The sequence below is a fragment of the Cupressus sempervirens genome, chromosome 10, assembly GCF_028749045.1.
Source record: "Cupressus sempervirens isolate cs-2001-9-10 chromosome 10, ASM2874904v1, whole genome shotgun sequence".
NCBI classification, from domain to species: Eukaryota; Viridiplantae; Streptophyta; class Pinopsida; order Cupressales; family Cupressaceae; genus Cupressus; species Cupressus sempervirens.
The window spans coordinates 366,881,428-366,898,814 of NC_143127.1; the positions used below are offsets into that span (position 1 = coordinate 366,881,428).

The following is a 17,387-nucleotide window of genomic DNA, read 5'->3' on the forward strand; positions in this document are numbered from 1 at the left end:
AAAATCTTCAAAACATTTTGTGAAAAATCGATAAAAAACTGTCTTGAGGAAAAAAGGGTAAAAAGTGTCAAAAAGCAAGAAACAGTATGACAAAGAAAACCACAATTCTTTTGGAAAAAACAAGCAAAAACCCATTTACAAAACGTCATGTTTTTGTGGAAAAATTCAAGGAAAGCCCAAAAAAGAATTAAAAAGTCTACATTGATGCAGGAGCATCTTGCATCCGAAATAAAGGGGGCATGTTGAAAGTAAAATTTAAAAAAGAAAAAGAAAAAGAAAAAGAAATTGTGGAGGAGAGAGAAAGTGACGAAAATAGAAGGAATTTTTTTTTTAAAAAAAAAGGAGAAAAGAAAAAAAAAGGAATTTCTATTTTTGAGGTGCATAGGTGGCATAATAGAAAAATAAAATAAAAAATGGTTGTCATTCTATTTATCGAGGTGTGTAGGTCGAATTCTAGAAAGTTGTGGATATTGTGTAGGTGGAATCCTAGAGGGTTGTGGATATTGTGTAGGTGGAATTCTAGAAGGTTGTGGATAAATCATGCATTGGGTGTTAAGTGCCTATTTAAGCAAGGCATATGAGCATTTCTAATCAAGCTTTGGAAGGTCAAGCTTTCAAGGTGTAGCTCTTCAAGTAGAAGTTTGGGGAAGTGTAAGCTCTTCTTGTAGAAGCTCCTGGTGTGCAAGTTAGTTGGAAGCCCTTAGTGAGGAAGCTCTCTCATATTGTAAGAATTTGGAGTCCTCTCATTTGGAGGATATTGTAAGGATTTTCAAGTATAATAAAATTGCTTGGGAAGCATTTTGTCTCTCGTTGTCTCCATATTGTTGCATTTTTTGGTTACGAGTTGGTAGGGTGGTGTGGCTCTTCATCAAGTGGTATTAGAGCAGGAGTTCCTAAGTGTGTGGACAGATCGTCAAACGTGAGGCAGTTTACACCAGGATTTGCAAAGAAGGTTGATCTTGTGGCTGATTGATCTTTTAGATTGGTGGATTTGTTGCTTAGGGTTTGCTAAAATTTTGGAAGATGCCTCCAAGAAGTTTGGACCCTAAGGAAAATGATGACCTTAGTGATGCTGTGGAAGAAAGGATCTTAGAGAAGATAAGAGCAGAGCTCAGATCAGAGATTGCATTGATGAAGAGTGACATGATTGTTGAAATTGTAAGTGCTTTGGGTGGTGTACCTAGGCATGTGGGTACTGAAGGCAGTTATGACAAAGTTGTTGAAGACTTTGAAGCTGCTAGTGAGGATAGAACTGATCGTGAGGAGAGACCTATTGGAATTAGGGCTAGTCAATTTGCTCGACCTGGATCTCAGTTGAAGCTAAAGCATAAGATGGAGGTTTCTAATTTTTCAAGTACTTTGAATCTGGAAGACCTGATTGATTGGATTGGTGAATTAGAGGACTGCTTTGAGCTTGAGGGTATTGAAGATCCACTGAGAGTAAGGTTGGTACAAACTAAGTTGAAGGGACATGCTGCTCTTTGGTGGAAGGAATTATAGAGAGACGGAGAAGAGGAAGGTGAAATGAAGATCACTAGATGGAAATTGATGGTGACTAAGTTGAAAGCTAAGTTCATTCTTGCTGATTATGAACTTGAGTTGTTTAAGAAGTTGCAGAATCTGAAACAGAAGGATATGACTATGAAGGATTACACCGAGGAGTTCTACAAGTTGACTGTTCGGTCTGGGCATAGAGAATTGTCAAAAGAGAAGGTAACGCGGTACATTAATGGTTTGAGATTCAATATTCAGGATGAGGTTGGTATGCTAAATATTTCTTCAGTTGAGGATGCTTATCAGTATGCTTTGAGAGTAGAAGAGAAGCTAAAGAGGAAGAATCAAGGTAGTTCCCAAGGGAAGGAGAAGCAGGATAGTTCAGTACAAGCTAAACCAAAAGCAGAAGGTGAACCAAAACCTATTGAACAAAGAAGGACAGGTGGAGGTGTATTCAGAGGTAATTGTTTCAAGTGTGGTCAAGAAGGGCATAGATCTTTTGAATGTTCTATTGGTAGGACAGCTGCTGTTGTGAATCAGGTTGAAGTCCAGGAAAGTCAGCCTGAGGAAGGAGAAAGTTTGTTGGCTCGGTGAGTACTAATGGGTAAGAAGACATTGGATTCTTGTCAAAGGACTAGTTTGTTCAAAACTTGTTGTAAGTCTGGTGGCAAAATCTGCAGGGTAATTATAGATGGTGGTAGTACTGATAACATTGTTGCTGAGGAGATGGTTCAGAAACTTGGTTTGAAAAGATTGAGACATCCTTGTCCTTATAGGATTGGCTAGTTGCAAGGTGAGCATGCTTTGGAAGTGAGGGAGCAATGCCTTGTTGATTTCCAGATTGGGCAGTATAAGGATCAAGTATTGTGTGATATTGTGGATATGAATAGTTGTCATGTGTTACTTGGTAGACCTTGGCAGTATGATTGCAGGGTTGTGCATGATTGTGTTAGGAATGTGTTTACTATTGAGAAAGGTGGTAGGAAGTTTTCTTTGATTCCTTTGCAAAATGAAGAGCTCGATAGGAGGAACTTGAGTATTGGCAGTCGAGTTGAATTGGCAGATTCTGAGAAGATTGGAAATCAGCATGGGAAGCAGACCTATGGAACACCTGTGGTGGATGTGAAGGAGAAGAAGAAAAATAGGGGAAAGAGTGTGCAAGTTGAAGACTTGGAGGACATAAATGTGAAGAACCAGTTTGGGATTGTGTTGAATCTCGAAAGATGTTCTTCCAGTTACTAGAACATCTTTTCGGACTTGGGGAATCTGATGCAGGAGCATCTTGCATCTGAAATAAAGGGGGGTTGGAAGTAAAATTTATATTCAAAAAAAAAAATTGTGGAGGAGAGAGAAAGTGACGAAAATAGAAGGAAAAATAAAAAATAAAATAAAATAAGGGAAAAAGGAGAAAAGAAAAATAAATGAATTTCTATTTTCGAGGTGCATAGGTGGCGTAATAGAAAAATAAAATAAAAAATGGTTGTCATTCCATTTATCGAGGTGTGTAGGTGGAATTCTAGAAGGTTGTGGATATTGTGTAGGTGGAATTCTAGAAAGTTGTGGATATTGTGTAGGTGAAATTCTAGAAGGTTGTGGATAAATCGTGCATTGGGTGGTAAGTGCCTATTTAAGCAAGGCATATGAGCATTTCTAATCAAGCTTTGGAAGGTCAAGCTCTCAAGGTGTAGCTCTTCAAGTAGAAGTTTGGGGAAGTGTAAGTTGTTCTTGTAGAAGCTCTTGGTGTGCAAGTTAGTTGGAAGCTCTTATTGAGGAAGCTCTCTCATATTGTAAGAATTTGGAATCCTCTAATTTGGAGAATATTGTAAGGATTTTCAAGTATAATAAAATTGCTTGGGAAGCATTTTGTCTCTCTTTGTCTCCATATTGTTGCATTTTTGGTTATGAGTTGGTAGGGTGGTGTGGCCCTTCATTAATGATTTTTTATGGACAATGAAAAAATCCATCATGACTTTTTGTAGAAAAGAAAATCAAGAAACCTTCATCAATGATTTTTTGTGGAAAAAATCAGAAATTCATGCCTCCATAAGTAAACATGGAAACCCTTAATATAACAGACAAAACCCCCAAAAATTGCATTTTGAGACAGAAAATCTCGCACTCTGTAGAAAAACCTACAATATCTGCAAAGACAACCTTTGTAGAGATTTGTAATTTCAAAAACCCTCGTTTTTGGAACCTTCAATTTTTATTAAGAAATTGAAAAAAAGAAAACTTATAATAATTTCTAGGACTATACAATTATTCATAAAAAATTGTAAAAAACTTTGATTTAATTCTAGTTATGAAACTACTGAAAATCAACCTTAAGGGCTTTGAGACCATGAAATGATTATTGATTGATATTCAATTACTTAATTACATAGGAGATAGAGGCTCCTTAAATAAGGAAATACAAAGTCGGTGTTCTTAAAAGAAATAATCATTAACTGAGAACTGACATGGAAATATTCTAAACTATCTATGTAGATACATTGATTGACTGACCATATACATCTTAAGACGCAAAGGGAAGAGATAAAGTGACTTAAATGACCATTACAATGTAAATAGTATAATATTATTAGTATTTGCCATAGGCTAAATACTATTGCAATCACTTTTAATTTACTAGTGATTAAACTATTCAATTTCAACCAATATCGATTCAAAATTTATTTTTTAAAAGTTTTTGTTAGATTTTTATGTAGTATACATGCTAAATATTTACTATAAATTTTATCAACATTCATTTTCTTGACGGTGATTGGTTGAAATGTTGGGGTCTTATTAGCGGATTTCGAGGAAGCACTACGCCTCATCTGAGGCTATTTTTTCGGATGCACGTATATCACCCAAATTTTATTATACTTCGATTAGAATTTCATTATGTACATTTGACAAGAGAGATTTTTTTTTTGATAGGTAATAATTTGAAATATATTGCTATTTCAAAAAGGATTACAAAGATGCCACTATGGTTTTACAAAATGGTTGTAAGCCTCTTGACATAGACCACCCATTACAAACTATGCCACATGGGTGTGGCACATCCCCTACACAGAATTACACCAACCCACTACACATGATAGCCACCTAGGCTTATTACATCCGAGTCATACAAACAAACAGACCAGAGAATGATCCATGGGAGACACAAGCAGAGAGCAAAAGGACTGATCAGCAAGATCAAAATGTGATCTCAAATGCTACCCATGTACAAAGACCAGCAAAAAAGTCCCCAGACCAACCATTGCACAGTCAGTTGTGAGAAAAATTTGCTTTTATTAGTCTTCACCCCACAAGACTGCAACTCACATTAAAAACCGACTACACCCTATTTCCAGAGCCACAAATCACAAAGGCAAAGATCTTGAGAAATTCGATCCAATGACAGTGATGAAAATTATTAAAAACTTACGTCACTTAATATTTATTGAAAAATATTCAAAAAAATTTACTTCATCAAATATTTCTTATACAAATAACCAATACACACTATTCTTTTAATAAAATATGAGGTTTTGTTAATTTTATAGAGCAAACTTTAATATAATTTATTTGGGTAAGTTTTGTTTCATTTAACAATAATTAATTTACAAAATATTATAGAAAAATGTTCAGTATTAAATTGGAAATATGTATTTTAAAACTTATTTAATTCATATTTTATAAATAAATAAACATTTTAAAATAATGTGTTATCTTTTACTTTAATTTCTTGAAAATTTATCTTCTAAGATATATAAGGATTAGTATTTGTTAAACAATATACTATTTAGAATATTAAAATTATATATTATTATATTAAATATTAAAAATTTAATTATATTAAATACTATAATCTGTTTATATTAATTTTCTAACTAAAACTAATTATTCGGCAAATACTAGGAACTATGCGGCACTTGTTCTAATAGACTTTGGTGAACTCGGACATGTCTTCAATTATTTTTTTCATCCCAATCAAATGAGCCATTGTTCTTAATACTTAAATAATTGCTCCATACATGCTCCTATTTCCTCCACCATACAAACCCTAGAATTTAGTCATTATATCAACGATCTACTCCTCTGTGGGACAAAAAAAAAAAAAAAAACTCTGCAAACGTATTCATTATCAAGTAACTATTAATTATAATGATGATAAACATGAAGTCTTAAACATGCTGTGTTCTAGCCTGATAAACAAGATTCGTCACCATCTTGAGATGCTCTAGTTGTCACAGAGAAGTATGGTTATTCAAGCTGACAATTAACCAACATTCTTTGTGTCAGACCCCTGATGGTTCTACCATTGTTTCAACTGTCTCTGAAAGGTATTCCTTTTGCAAATTTATAGTGTCTTTGTGTTTTTCCAGAGCTTATGCTTTTTTGGGATATTTTGACAATATTGAAATAACCTATTAAAATGCTTGAAATACAAACTAGCTAAGCAAACTGTTCATCAAACAACTCTTCAACTATTAATCATCAAATGAGAGTGTTTACAAGGAACATTAGATGCGTCTAGAATTAAATAAAGTCAAATGCTGGAACCTGAAATCTGAATGCAGGCAACTACGATTACCAAAAATTGAATCGCAGCTCAACTGGAAACGCTTGAAACTTGACGCCAAGGCTTGAATTGTGTTGCTAAGGCACCCAACATGCAAAACATGCCTTCTAGAACCCCTAATGTTACTCAATCAACCCTCACATTGCCTTGAAATTCTCAGACGCTGCCTCTAAATCCAACCACATCTCTCTTAACTAGCTGTGATCTCCATAGAAATGAAGCCCTTTGCCATTGCAATCTTTACTGAAATAAATGGAGCTTCAAATCATCAAAATCTGCAATCAATGAATTCAATCTCTCCCTCTGAGGAAGGCCAACATCTGTGTACAATCCCACTGGGTATTCCACCAACTCAAAGTGCTAAAAGCCTGTAGAATTTCAATTTCCAAGCCAAAATCAGAAACCCTTAGAAGTTTCTTAGATTCATTACCAAATGCAAACAGAATCCACAATATGGTTCCATTTTTCTCAAATGCCTTTTTATGATTCCTTATGAAGGTTTGAACCACATAGCTTCTCTAATAAGACACATTAATGAATTACTGTTTTCTTTTGTTGTCACTTGTTTGACTTGGTCATTTCCTAAGTCTTGGCCACCATTATATAAATGAGCATTTAATGACATCAAATGATATCATTGGCCTTTATTCTAAAATAAACTTTGTAATTAATTTTTAATAAAGTATATTAACGATCAAATACATTTTTAGTAATTAATGTCTTAATCGTGAGCCAATGGATTGATTCTAGTTGATCAACTGATGAACTCTACTAACACCTAGAGTCTAGTCCACTAACAAAAATAGCAACATGACATAAATGACTTACTATAAATAGTAAGACTTAGAATGAAACATGTGTCAATATAACCACAACCCCATACTACTCTCAAATTGTCAAGGTGCCTTGCTAAAGATAGAAACCCTGACTTTCCCAAAATAGACACTATAGAATAGCAAGTCAATCAATCTAACTCAAACAAGAGCAATCCTGAACATCCCTGCCCTCTGGAGTGGGGATTGGGCTCCAAATTTTCCAATTGAGACCCTCCATCCATTTGATTAGCCTACGAGGGTCACTGATAAGCTAATCTGAACAATTAACCATGGTGAACTACAAAGGGGACATCACAATCCGCCCTTCCTGAAATTGCTTGTCACCAAACAATCTCAAAAACAAATAACACACCAGTCCACCCAGATCCCATGGGTAGAACTGTGGAATGTCCCTATGATCACCGACTCTAGTAACATCATCACCAATATAGCTAACATAACCTACCCAACTAAATTAAACTCGATTGTAGACATCGCAAGAGTGAATATCTCACAGGGAAGCAACACGGAAGGCTGATAAAGTTTTCTTCCCAGTACCAAACAGAGTGAGTTTTCATACACATTGTACAACACATGCACAATTGAACTGTGCATCTGAAAAAAGTCATGCACATGAGGGTCAAAAGTAAAATCGTCCATACTTGACACCATGCACACACCCAAGAGCTCCTCTATAAGCCCTGCCTGAAATTCTAGTGCACTAGAGGGATTACAAAATTAAAACAAAATCCTGCCAAGAAGAACACACTGACTTCTACTCAACTCTGAATTCAACTTTTCCGTGCCCAAAGTGGTGAAGTGAATCAATGGGACCCACCCATACTGCAGTGCTAACCTGGTCATCACTCGAGTACCAAAGAAAACCGAACTTACATTCATTTCTAGTTTGGAGATAAGAACATTTGAAGCTGTCTGTAACACGACCACCATCTCCATCCTTTGCTAGGCTCCCATCGATGTGCTGACTCTGAAAGTAAGGCAACTTACAACCACTAATCCCATCTACAATAGATGGAAAATACTCATCTCACAAAGGATGGTACAACCTCGGAGCCAGTCCACACCAATTCATCATCAAATCCGCTTGGTGTGGATTAGGAAAGTAGTGATGTGTACTCCCTGTGCAGTCACGATAAAAATCTCCCACCATGATCAAGCACTGGCTGTCATAGTTCTAAATCTAACTTTTGTCATTTGATTCATCACCAACAACACTTGGAGTGGATGTAACCACAAGAGAACCTAATGCAACATGTGGTTCTCCGCTGCTCTCAAAAGATGCACTCATCTCATCTGAATCAACTGCACCTATAGCTGAGATAAGTGTGGCCACATCCTCAACCTGCTCACAACCATAACCCATGTACATGGGAACATCATCAACTACTGCTATAAGAAACCTGAACTATGCCTGTAGATGGTGAAAATTGTGTCAAGCTCAACTCAGGTGAGTGATTAGCATCAACTTCAAAAAGCGGATTGTCATATGACAATGTTGTATCATCTCGAACAAAGGATTGTTGACAAAGTGAACCTCAATGAATGGCTCAACTGGTAAGGTAGAAGTTGTTAATATGACAATATCTTCACACACTTCTTCCAAGGTAGCTGCATGCCCATCCACAACCCAATCCTGAGATCTATTACCAACCACTGAGTTTTTTGATTTATTTCATAGGTCTGATTTATAAAATCAAATTTTCTGTGGCCTACATGTGCATCACATAACTCTTTAACACCAAAATTTTGAGTGTCTATATCGGGAAACTCCATACAACGATCTTTCGCACATGAAAAGGTTTCTATGACATGAGTAGGTTCAATACAAAACCTGCTGTCATAAAAATCAGAATTGTTATCCATGCTGATAACAACTTGAACTCTGCTACTATCCACCTCCTCTTCAACTTCCACTTCCCTACTACCAAACACTATTTGCATGTCACTGTGTGATACAGCTCTTCTTGCAAATAGGTCATGAGCTATCCTATGACATTGTTTCCTTGTAGAACTAGTCATACCATATAGCTTTGGATGAAAGTCCATAAAATGGTAAAAAGATAATTTTTTCATAACATATTGAGGAAGAGTGTTATATTCCCCAAACATGCTAAGCATTGCATCCCTTCTATCGTTTATATTGTCCTATGGTGTAACCTTCATCTGATTTCTTTCATCTGAAGAGTGATATTTTCCCCATACATGCCATCTGTCAGATCAATATTTTTTTTTTCTTTTTTACCCAACCCCCAGCAGAGTGCCAGGAACCGCTTTGATACCATTGTTATAACCCTGATGAGTCAACCACTGTTTCAACTGTCTCTGAATGATATTGTTTTGCAAATTTTTAGTTTTTTTTTGCATTTTACAGTGTGTATGCTTGTTTTGGATTTTTGAGAATATTGAAATAACAAATAAAAATGCTTGAAATACAAGCTAGCTAAGAAAACTGTTCACCAAACAACCCTTTAACTATTAATCATCAAATGAGAATGTTTACAATGATAAATTAAATAAAGCCAAACACTGGAACCTGGAACCTGAATGCAGGCAACTATGAACACCCAAAAAATGAATTGCGGCTCAATAAGAAACTTTTAAAACTTGATGCCAAGGCCTGAATTGTGTTGCTAAGGCTCCCAACATGCAAAATGTGCCTTTTAGAACCCCTAACATCACTCTCTTAGCCCTTGGCCCAGAAATTCTCAGTTGCTGCCTCTAAATCCAGACGTACTTAACTAGCTGCGATCTGCACCTAAATGAAGCCCTCTGCCATTGCAATCAATATCGAAATCAAATGGAGCTTCAAATCACCAAAACTTGCAATCAATCAAATCAATCTTGGCCTTTGAGTAAGACCAACGCATGTGCACAACCTCACTGGGTATTTGACCAACTCAAAGTGCTGAAAGCCTATAGAATTTCCCAATATCCATTCCAAAGTTTGAAACCCTTAGAAGTTTCTCAGAGTCTTCACCAAATGCAAACAAAATCCACAATTCATAATATGGTTCCATTTTACTCGAATGCTTTTTTATAATTGCTCATAAAGGTTCTAACCACACAACTTCTCCAATAGAGACATTAATGAATTATTATTTGTTTTTGTTGCCACCTTTTGACTTAGCCATTTCCTAAGTCTTGGGTGCCATAATTTAAATGAGCATTTAGACATTAAATGATGTCTTTGGCCCCTCTTTCAAAATAAGCTTTATAATAGCTCCTCCATAATTAATTATATTAATAACTAATGCCTTAATAATCACAGGCCAGTAGGTCCATTCTAATCGATCAACTCATGAACTTTGCTAACACCCAAGGCCAGGTGCACTGCCAAAAATAACATGACATAACTGACTTACTATAAGCCACAGAATGAAAGCTCTGTCACTATCACCACAACTCCATACTGCTACCAAATTGTCCAAGTTCCCTGCTAAAAATAGGAACCCTGACTTTCCCAAAATAGACATTTCCTATAATTAGTAAGTGTGCCAATCTGACTCAAACAGAGAGCAATCCTGGACATCCCTGACATCTGGAGTGGGAATTGTCCTCCGACTCTGCCAACTGAGACCCTCCATCCATCTGATTAGCCTATGAGGGTCATTGGTAGGCTAATCCAAACCACCAACCATGGTGAGCTAAAAATGGGACATTATAGTTTGCAATTACATCTAACGATGACCTTATTTTTGCTTCAGTGGAGGATAAGTGAGTGTATGTTTTGGCTTGGTCTGCAAAAAGATTATTCCTAATATAATGAGTAAAAACATAGACAACTATAGGCATTTGAGTGCAAACTGGTTCAGCCCAATTGGAATGACTGTATCCAGATAATGTGAAATTGACAGATCGTAAAATAGATTAGCTTACTCAGCTTTCCATTGGTGTACCATATCACTCTTCTTCAATCAGTTTCTCTTCAAAATTTCCATTATAATGTCTCGTTTACTTCTGGTAAAAGCATTCCATTTTGATCTCTTGGATGTATTATTGTCTTTGAGGGAGTCACTAAATAGAACACTCGTCTTATGCCTACATTCTCCAATAAAACATCCACTAAATGCATTCATTGCATTTTCTGAAGTTAATGCGCCCAACTGATCTTGTCTCCACTCCTTTTACAAGAAAAGTGTGTATAATTTCTCAAAGTTGAGTGCTTGGGTTTTCATGTTCCAGTGTAGGTATTCAACAAATCAGTCAGAAGCTGATGATAAATTTCATAAGACCAAAGCTATCACATCTTCATCATCCACTGGCCTCTTCATCATAAACAGTTGATCACTAAGATCCTTCGTTCACAAAAAGCATTCAAATATTGTCCTCCCTGCAACTCAGATGAAAACAGGAGATAGTTTAGATAAAAGGCCTGTGCAACTTCTGATGTCTAATATTTGTTCTAAAGATTTTTCCAAAGTGCTAGTGCCCATCTGGCATTTTAGATCTCTGGTATCAATATACTGCAACTGACAACTTTAGAAGCATTAAAACTTATTTAAATCTTTCATAAAACTTCCCAAGGTCAGCAATCTCTCTTGCTTCTTTCTTTCTGTTTTCTAGTTGAGATCTCTTAGTCTTTAGGCTCAGTATTTACTATTAGTTGACATTTGCCTCCACGAGCTATAATATTCCTTTGTTTAATTTTTGAGACTAGGGCAAAATCAAGTGCTGTATGCTTTGACCAAAAAACTTGACAATATTGACCGTGAAAATTATAAACTCTTGCAAATCGAAAATGCAAGTAACAAAAGACACCCGTTAACCACTCTGATACTCTACAACCTATGACCTGGGATATTTCCACTGGAGTCTCACCTGATCAAAAGTATTTGATATAACTTTGCTGGCAACTCAAAAGAGAAAAATATTTTGATATGTTTTAAAAGTTCAAACTTATAAATTTGAGTATTTCGAACTTCAAAGTATCAACAGTTATATTTTTGAATCCAAATCTGACTTATGTTCAAGATATTCACACTGCTTGATTTCAATCTGTTTTCAAACCCTTTATGTTCCTCTTTGCCCAGAACTGTGTCAACTACAAATGAAGTTATCAGTGAAAACTTACAAAGGCATGCCTAATATAGGACAAGCACATAGGACTTTTATCGGCCATAATGAATATCTGCAGAAAATAAACTATATGAAGATTTAATATATTGGCAAATAGCTCCAACCAGCTTGCTTCTTCAATTGAGACCAGCATATGACAGATAATGGCTCTAATACCATATGAGCTTTTTTTCAGAAAGACATGAAAATATACTGCATAATGGTTGCTTATATATGCTTTCCAGTTCATAGAAAATGGCATACCCTGTAAGGCTGTAACATGCGCACAACCAAAATATTATATGCTTTTGAATAGAAGATCTAATCTTCCCTGTTTCAGAAAACATGGAAAACATTATTTCCTTGATTATTATTTAATGTATCTAATACTTTGTCCGTTGAGTTGAAGATCCAGCTCCAAGAGTTGTTGGATATGAATCTCAGTTTGTTCAACAAATCACAGTGAGGCACAAATCAACAACATAAGAGAACCACATAACCTACGATTTATGTGCAGAAACTCTCATGGTAAAAACTCCACCAAGAAGAGAGATAAGAAATGCATTATCAACAATAAATGTGCAGGCAATACAATCAACTTTCGTTCTCCTCTTTGCCTCCAACATAGTGGCACTGTACCTACAAACAACCTCCTTATGCCTCCCATCTGTCTTTGATCCTGCATAGAAAGTTTACATTCAACTGTTTCGCATAACTCTACATTCAAAAGGCTGAATTTATAGAATGACGAGCTCGAAAACAACCAATAAATATTCCAAAGAAGTTTATTCATTCCAAACAAACACAACCCTTAGATTACCTACATGGAAGTTGAAAGGACACCTGTTTAAGCTCTAATATGTTCTCTCCAACTTGGTCACCTAATCTTGCTAGCTAAACATTTTATTAAATGTAATAAATGACAGAATACCAAGAGACACATGTTGCTTTTCTAAGCCCCACTTGGAGAAGTCCAAAGGTGGCTCATTCGTCCACTTACTAAGTCATTTATCTTATTCTAGGTGTCCACATGTGGGGAGAATATATTAAATAATTGTGTTCACAACCTACCTTTACCACTGCTAGTGGAACCATCTCCATTATAAATGTATTACAAACTAGCATTTTTATATTTAAAAATATATATAATAAACACCCAAAGATATCCTTCCCAAGACGTCTATTGCACTTTACAAATTTATGAAAATAGATGTTTCAAGAAGGATATCTCCAAGTGTATAATATATGCTAGTATTATATTAGTAACTATTAATTTAATATAATTCTATTGTAATATGATCTATAACCATAATTTTACTGTAACCATATATAATATTAGATTATGATCTCTATCAGCAGTGGAACCATGCCTTACGGTTTTCTTTAGGCTCATTCAAAGTTGGTTCTCACCACCTTAGGGCTCAGACTAATCACCATATGGATCAGGCTGATAGGGTTTGTCAGTTGTGTACTTTGGCAGAGGTTGAGATTGAGATCCACTTCATATTTCGATGTCCTCTTTACTATGAGATCAAAGGGAGATTTTACTGCCTTTTCCGAAAGTGTTCTTCTCTTTCGATGTTCTTCAGCTATATTGATCAGCGGTGTCTTGCACTTTATCTTCAGGAGGCCACTTATCTTCAACAGATTACCTTGCAGTATTTTATACCTCAGGGGCATACTTCTGATCAGCTCATTACTGCCTTTTTCTCTCCCTTGTCTCCTCCATGGGGTTTGAAAAGGCCTTTCAGTGCTTCTCATTCCAGATCGGTTAGACACTGCACCAGTCTCTCCAAGCAGGGACAATCCTACAGCGGCTCTACACGGCATTCTAAGACTATGGATAGTTCATGGGTTTACCCCTCTATTATTGATTTCTTTGTGACAAGGAAGGACCATTAGTCCTTACCTTGTCTTCTTTCTTGTTTTGTGTATTGCTTTCGTTTCTTCCTAGCCACCGTTTGGTGCTTTTGCTTTGGCTGGCTCTTCTCTTTGTATGCTCAGTCCCATAAACCTTGTTGGTTTTTCGTGGACATTAATATTATTTAATCTTATATTAATATAATATTACTATACTATAATTTTGTTATCATATTATTATATTCATGACTCTAACCTAACCTTGACTGTATAGTATTTTTTTATTAGTGTATCATATTAAATTATAATATAATATAATATTTTATTATTATTGAAGTGCAATATCATTGTTAATATTTTAAGCAAACAAATTTTATATTGAATGATGCAGACTATAAATGCATTGGCCACTATTAAAGGAGAGGTGGTGTAGGGAAATAAGCCCCTATAATATAAACAACAACAATCATCTTTGTGGGAGACAAAATAAAAACAGTCCGGACAGTTACAACAAAAAGGAGACAGAAATAATTGGCAAGCTAAAGGATTGTCTCTAAAGAAAGAACATCAGAATGAGAGAGAACATTGAATGAAATATCGCACCTCGGTAGTAAAAATATCGAATCCAGCAAGTTTAAAGACCAGCAGAATAGCTTAAGAAATGTTTAGAATTTAATATCTAGATGGTACAGCCAGGTCAAAATAGATTACTAAAGGATAGGAACAATATAGACAAATGTCGTGGTGATATTTCTGTTTTATAAGTGCTAAACTGACTTTTCGCCAACACAACTCCTCCAATTTCCTCTCCATTCTTCATTTCCATGTGGTGTAACTGCTGCGCACTTCATTTTCTACTCTCTACTTTGCATTTGTAATATAGCAAATCTTTTTTATGTACACAGACTTAGTAACTCGGTGCTGCAGCTATAGGGTACACCTCTCGGCATAACAATAGTGAATTAAATATAATATATTATTTTTCCAATACAGCCTAAGCTCCTTAGGACACTTTCCAAGGGTGTTGGGACCATGTCATAGGATTTACAAGGTAGATGATACCTTAATCCTAACAGTTAATAGCCATTTTCGTCGATGCGGGCTGAGTCTGATATTTATTGGTTGCTATTGATTTTGAAAAAAGTCAAAACAATGATTAAGAATATTTTTTCTTGCCTGAAGTGGGTGTCTTTTCTCAACTGGCAATCTAACAATACCAGATTGACATGAAGATATCTATAAGACTGGTTTTACAAGAGTTACAGCCTAAAGATCCTGCATGTGAATGTCGAGCTTAAATGCTCTCGGCCTAATGTTCAAGCACCTAAAGGAGGCCATTAATCCCCTGATTGAGTGCTTATTATGATTAGTTGAGTATTGTATCCAGTTCACTTTAATGATCCACTAGACACACATTTTTTGGTTTAAAATTTACACTACAAAGTATTCTGGGGAAACATGGTGCTTCAGTTTATCATCTCCAATGGATAGACTTAAGTTGTAAAGAATGCATCAGGAAGGGACACATTAACGATTGCATAGGTCTTCATGAACCAAGTTTCATATAATCTGGTAGGTTTGGTTGCGAATCTTGGGAGATGGTAGAAACTATAATTGTATAGGTAGTCTCCATATAACAAGATTCAAATAACCTGGTGATTTTGGTTAAAATAATTTAGTGGACCAGAAAACATCAGTGTTGCTACCTGCAAACATGTTCATTTTATATAAGATTCACTTGGTTGATATTAAATATAAAACTGGGGGTGCTTGGGAGGGGGGGGTGTGGGGGTGGTTGTAGGACATGGGATTCAAGCTCAACGGGACATTAAAAGTATAAACTAGGAAGACATGAGACCAGGTAGTATGTAACATAGGAATCATCTATGTCAAATTTTATGATCAATATTATTGATAGGGTTGCCTGGGAATGGTGGGTTTAAAATCCAGTAAAATATAGCCCCTTTGTCATTTCGTAATGTAATACAACAAATAGGCTTTGATTCATCGACTAAACTCCTTTAGGTGATTTTGTGTAAAATTGACTTGAATATATATTTGCAGAAGGTGGATGCTGGATCTGATGAACCAAAGGAACTCAAGCTCACCTGTGCAATTTGCATGTCTACAATGGATGAAGAGACCTCAACTATTTGTGGTCACATTTTTTGTAAAAAGTGCATCACAAATGCTATCCAAGTTCAGAAGAAATGTCCAACCTGCCGGAAAAGACTTACAATGAAAAATATCCACCGCATCTACCTCTCTAGCAGCACTGTCTGACACACTTCATTTTAATGTTTGTAACTAGTTCCTTAAACCATCCAGATCATAGTTTATTTCTCTATGATGAATGAGGAAATGGAAAAAGATACTTTTGTTATATGTGCTTTCTATTGCACATATTGGATCATTGGATTTTGTGGATATTTTTTTGTTACATATCCTGTTTAAATAGTTATTCATATTTTTTTATATACGAACCATTGTTTCTCTGGGATTCTGCAAACTCTCTTTCCATTTGTTTTACATTTCATTTCGTGTGGTTGCAAAGCAGCAATTTCCTGTCAGGAAAGATTTTAGCAAAGATAGAAAACAGAAAGTGATCAACTAACCAAATTTTCACAGAAGGACTAATGAACATTTTTGAAATCTGTAAAACTAAGTTTTCATTTAAATTATTTTAAACTCAAACTTGAATCAATGAATTTTAGAATTGTTTACCATATTGAAATTTGTTTGCGCTAAATTGCCTCTGGCAATACAACATGCTGTTGTGCAGATGTTTGAATGTGTAAAAAATCAATCTTTCTTCAAAATTTACGTGCATTTCTTATTTATTAAAGGTGCCATGGAAGACAAAATTCTTATATATATATATATATATATATATATCAGGTAATATATATTTTAATCACCGTGGTAAAGGAAGCTCGAGCAATATTCATGCACTTTTTATAATTGTTTTATCATGAAATTTATTCCGATCAAAATTGCCTTTATCATAATATGCTGTTTTGCATGGGATTTAGTGTACATATAATTTAAACAACCTCGTAATTTTTTCCATGCATTCCTGTATCTGTGAGTTAGGCACCATTGGCAAACAAATTAAATGTAAATGTGTCTATGAGCTAAGTAGTCACTCAAACTCAATCTATCCCATGAAACCTTACGATTGTTTAGTTTTCTTTTATTTGAAGGAAAAACTAATGCAATAAAATGGAAAAAGCAGCATCTTGTTAATGAATCTTGACTCTACTTTTCCATCAGAAAGCGAATTTTATCGAAGGAATTCGATGTAAGTGCATATTATTACAGGTTTATTGCTATTTGATACATAATTGTTGGGGCTAAACATGGCATTGATTTCAGTTTATTCCGCGGCTAAAAGAGTGTTAAAATTACATTTGTAGTATTTTTTCTTTTCAGTTCATTCTCATTTGTATAAAATAACAAACCGACATAAATGTATAAGCATTTATTTTGGTACTAGGTGAATGTTTAAAGCATTTACCTTGGCACTTTTATATATACTAAGAATAATAAGCGGAGGTTGACATTGTAGATTTCGAGCTTAAAAAGTA

The 17,387-nt window shown here is 35.4% G+C and overlaps 1 protein-coding gene across 2 annotated transcripts in view; it reads left to right on the forward strand.

The window, feature by feature from the left end:
• The window catches only part of LOC149534186 (uncharacterized), a 97,634-nt gene extending 81,325 nt beyond the window's left edge, over positions 1-16,309 (forward strand). For both annotated transcript variants that reach the window (XM_089804925.1, XM_089804926.1), the window contains exon 5: positions 15,865-16,309. In XM_089804925.1, the coding sequence (XP_089661051.1) occupies positions 15,865-16,083 (219 nt within the window). In that variant the 3' untranslated portion in view covers positions 16,084-16,309. The remainder of the gene's footprint in view (positions 1-15,864) is intronic.
• The last annotated feature ends 1,078 nt before the right edge of the window (positions 16,310-17,387 follow it).